This window comes from Nicotiana tomentosiformis, chromosome 8 (assembly GCF_000390325.3).
Source record: "Nicotiana tomentosiformis chromosome 8, ASM39032v3, whole genome shotgun sequence".
Lineage (NCBI taxonomy): Eukaryota > Viridiplantae > Streptophyta > Magnoliopsida > Solanales > Solanaceae > Nicotiana > Nicotiana tomentosiformis.
The window spans coordinates 46589552-46594219 of record NC_090819.1 but is presented as its reverse complement, the minus strand read 5'-3'; the positions used below and the strand labels follow the sequence as shown (position 1 = coordinate 46594219).

At 42.5% G+C, this 4668-nt stretch overlaps 1 protein-coding gene across 1 annotated transcript; it reads left to right on the top strand.

The window, feature by feature from the left end:
- Positions 1-3501: 3501 nt before the first annotated feature.
- LOC104111332 (uncharacterized) lies at positions 3502-4363 on the top strand. Its single transcript, XM_009621008.3, has 2 exons — positions 3502-3720; positions 4019-4363. The coding sequence occupies exons 1-2, from the start codon at positions 3502-3504 to the stop codon at positions 4361-4363; spliced, it is 564 nt and encodes a 187-aa protein (XP_009619303.3).
- The last annotated feature ends 305 nt before the right edge of the window (positions 4364-4668 follow it).

Here is a 4668-nt window from a genome sequence, read left to right as displayed (position 1 = left end):
GGAAGCCTTATTGTTGTTGATAATGATATTGATGTTTGAATGTGGAAAAGAACTTGAATCATGAAATACGGCCAAGCGCCAAGAATAACTTTATAATTTGGGCCACTCGTGCCATTGTATTGAAAAGATGGAAAAAAAATATGAAGTGAGATGACTGATTGAAAAAGGGTGATGTCTCGAATGAGATGGCTTAGCCGATCGGGCCGAGATCGAACTCCGTGTAAGAACACGGTAGTATTGTGGATTATGGCATATTGGCACTAAAAACCATCCAACCTAATAATGCAGGAATTGACTTAAAAATCTATGTGATCCTTAACTTGATATTTTAGTAATATTTAAAGCTCATATTGCATTCTTGACTATTTCCCCCTGTATTTTTGTTCATTCTATTGAGACAGTGTTTTGGTTTTACATACTAGTACTATTCGACAGTACTAACGTCCCTTTTGCCGGGGGCGCTGCATCTTCAAATTGATGCAGGTGGTTCCATAGCAGACAGTGTTGATCACAGATAGTGCTGCATCCTCCTCTCAGTGGACTCGGTGAGCCCCATTTCATTCCGGGGTCATGTATTGTACCTTTTGTTTATATTGTGGTCACATTTTGAGGTATAGCCGGGGCCTTATTGGCGGCACCATCTTTACTCTCTTTTGTATCTTTAGAGGCTCCGTAGACACTATGTGGGTTGTATATGGGTGTTAGAAAGGTCAACGGATCATGTTGTGTTTTGGGCTCTTGTTCCGCTCAGTCATATGGATGTATGTATTTTGAAACTTAACAATGATGTAACAAAATGAAATGACTTAGTAATGTTTATAAGTATGAACTTTCTACTGCCTAACTAATGAGAGTATGCCTTCTATGGATCATAGGTGAGTCGGGTAGATAGTGTCTAACAGGCTTGCTCGACCGGGTCCACTCGGTTGAGCGCCGGTAGCGCTCCGCAAGGTTAGGGCGTGACAAAAGTGGCAGTTGAGCTAGCAGCTTTTCGACTCCGAGATATAGCCATCCTTTAGTACGAGGGATGGGAGAGGTCTAGGGGACGTGATGCACCTCCGGCTGTTTGGGAGAATTATTCAGATGCCTTCCTTGACCAGTACTTACCGCGGGAGATCCAATAGGCTCGAGTCGATCATTTTCTAGCCCTCAAGCAGGGCAATATGAGTGTCCGAGAGTATAGTCTCCATTTTGACTCATTGGCCAGATATGCACCATCCATAGTTGGTCCTATGCGGGACAGGATCCACAGGTTTATAGTAGGTTTGGCCCCAGAGTTCACCGAGGCATGTGCCGCCGCTGCATTGCAGGATAGTATCGATATTTCCCAGATTCAGGCATTCACCTAGAATATAGAAAGGGGTAGGCGTCGGCAGCAGGGCACAGAGAGGAATGAGCAAGGGCAGTGTAAGAAGATGAGATTTGCCAGGTCTCAGGAGCAGTCTCAGGGTAGTTATAGGCCCCGGTACTTCAGACGGCCACCTAAGCCTACGCCACCTCAGTTACAGGGTTACAGGTATGACCGCTATACTCAGTTAGGACCAAGTGAGAGCTCACAGGCGTCGGGTTTGCAGCGACAACGAGGTTCAGGGAAGACATGGTGATTTCCGCTGCGGTGTGACATCTGTGGTAGAGGATACTTGGGCCAATGCCGAGCAGGTTCTGATGCTTGTTATACATGTGGGCATCCGGGGCACATGATGCAAGATTGCCCAAATAGAGATTTTGGGGCTATGGCACAACCAGCGAGTGCAGCAATAGGATCATCTATGTTTGTGCTTCCTTCAGGGCATGAGTCTTAGTCTTCGGCTGGTAGAGGTCGAGGCAGAGGCAGAGGTTCCAGTTCAGATAGTAACCAGAGCCATATTTATGCTTTAGCAGGTCGACAGGACCAGGAGTCTTCACCAGACGTTGTGACAGGTATATTGTCCATTTTCTCTCACGATGCTTATGCCTTGATAGACCCAGGATCTACTTTATTGTATATTACCCCATTTGTCGTGGGGAAGTTTAGTATAGTGCCTGAAATACTAAGTGATCCTTTTGCGATATCTACACCGGTCGGAGAACCGATTATTGCTAGAAGGGTTTACTGAGGTTGTATGGTGATAGTTTGTATTCGTCGGACCTCAGCCGACCTAGTTGAGCTAGAGATGATGGATTTTGATACTATCATGGGCATGGACTGTTTGGCAGCTTGCTATGCCACAGTTTATTGCCGAGCAAAGGTAGCCAGATTTCATTTTTTGGGTGAGCCAGTCCTTGAATGGGTAGGTAATACAGTGACACCCAGAGGTAGGTTTATTTCCTATCTGAAGGCGAGGAAAATGATCGCAAAAGGGTGAATTTATCATATTGTGCGAGTTAGAGATGCAGATGCTGAGATACCTACACTTCAATCTATTCCAGTAGTCAAAGAGTACGCAAATATGTTTCCAGTTGAACTTCCAGGTATTCCTCCATAGCGAGAGATTGATTTTAGCATCGATTTGCTTCCGAGAACTCAACCAATATCCATCCCTCTGTATAGAATGGCACCTGCCGAATTGAAGGAGTTGACGGAGCAGTTAAAAGATTTGCTGGAGAAAGGTTTCATCAGACCTAGTACCTCACCTTGGGGTGCAACAGTATTGTTTGTGCGGAAGAAAGACGGCTTGCTGAGGATGTGTATCGATTATAGGCTACTGAACAAGGTAACTATTAAGAATAAGTAACCACTTCCAAGGATCGATGACCTTTTTGATCAATTGCAGGGGTCTAGATGCTTTTCAAAGATAGATTTGAAGTCGGGGTACCACCAGGTCAGCGTTCGAGAGAAAGATATTCCGAAGACAGCCTTCAGGACCTGATATGGCCACTTCGAGTTCCTTGTCATGTCCTTCGGGTTGACGAATACACCTGCCGTATTTATAGACTTGATGAATAGCCTATTCCAGCCATCTTTTAGATCTGTTCGTGATAGTATTTATTGATGATATTATGGTTTATTCACGTTCAGAGGAGGAGCATGCGGACCACCTGCGAGTGGTACTCCAAACCCTCCGTGATCGTAAGTTGTATGCTGAGTTTTCTAAATGTGAGTTCTGGTTGAAGTCTGTAGCATTCTTGCAGCATATTGTATCCGATGAAGGTATAAAGGTAGACTTGATGAATATAAGGTTTTTAAATACACAACAGGCCTTCACTAGTGTGATTAACATGCAAAGAGAGCACAATTTCCTTGTAATTGCATTGATGGAACCATTTCAGAATCAAAGACACAAACAAAGATACAGAAGAAGGTTGAATATGGAAGCTGCTTTGTCAAATGTTAATGGGAAGATCTGGTTATTCTTTGATCCTAATGTGGAATGGGAATTGATCATTGACATTTCACAATAGGTCACTGTTAAGGTGTTTCATCAAGACATTGGCCAACATGTCATGATAACTTTTATGCAAAGTGTACAACACTAGAGAGGCTGGATTTGTGGGGATAACTTATATTATCTTGCAAGTGACATGGAGATGCCTTGGATGGTAGGTGGAAACTTTAATGTGATACTTCATGAAGATGAAAAGATTGGTGGTCTCCCAGTGTACCCTCCTGTATATGAGGATTTTGCTTTTTGTATCAATTCAAGTGGATTATTTGATTTAGGGTACAACGGGATTCCATTCACTTGGTGGAATGGAAGATCTAATGCAGAATATATCTTTAAGAGATTGGATATGATATTGGTAAATCTTCTTTTCCAGAATCTATTTCCTACTATTGAGATTAAGCATTTGATAAGGACTGGATATGATCACGCCCATTTGTTCATGAGTTGTAGAGAACAAGCAGCAAACTATGTGGATAAGGACTGGATATGATCACGCCCATTTGTTCATGAGTTGTGGAGAACAAGCAGCAAACTATGTGAAACCATTTAGGTTTCTCAACCTTTGGACCAAACATGAATCTTTTAAAGAGGTGGTGAGGCAGAATTGGCAAGCAGACTTCATTGGAGATCCTTTTCTAATGTTCAAGCATTAGTTGAAGAATGTGACGGCTGCATTAACCAAAGGGAGTAAAGTCACTTTTGGTGACATATTCAAGCAGTTGGCAATCTTGGAAAACATAGTAAAGGTGAAGGAGATGCTGTTTGAGGAGGAGCCAACTATAGCTAATAGAATAGTTTTTCAACAGGCCCAGGCAGAATTGAAGAAGTATCTGAGTATAAAGGAGCAGTATTGGAAGCAAAAAGTTGGGATGACTTGGTTTGCTGAGGGTGACAGAAATACTAGCTTTTTTCATAATCATGTGAATGGCAAAAGGAAGAAGTTACAATTGAAGAGGATTCCTAATGGAGATAGAAACTGGATTGAGGATCAAGGTTAATTGGCTGTTGCTGCTATGGACTTCTATGAAAATCAGTTTACCAATGAGGATGATCCTACAGATTATTCTATGCTTGACAATGTGCCTTCTGTGGTGACTGTAGAGCAGAATATGGTATTGTGCAGATATCCAACATTAGAAGAGGTCACGGGACAGTTGTTGAATTAAGTGGAGACAGTGCCAAAGGTCCAGAAGGATTTACTGGAAATATTTTATCAATACTATTGGGAGATTATTGGTTTTGATATACACAGTATTATTGTAAGGCCTCGCAAAATTTTCGCAAAGGAAATTAAGGTTTCGTA

Bases quoted from the DNA above. Each gene is read 5' to 3' on its own strand.
- LOC104111332 (XM_009621008.3), top strand. From the start codon at position 3,502: ATGGAGATGCCTTGGATGGTAGGTGGAAACTTTAATGTGATACTTCAT. The intron at 3,721-4,018 runs GTAAATCTTCTT...TTCAAGCATTAG, and splicing joins AGAGATTGGATATGATATTG to TTGAAGAATGTGACGGCTGC.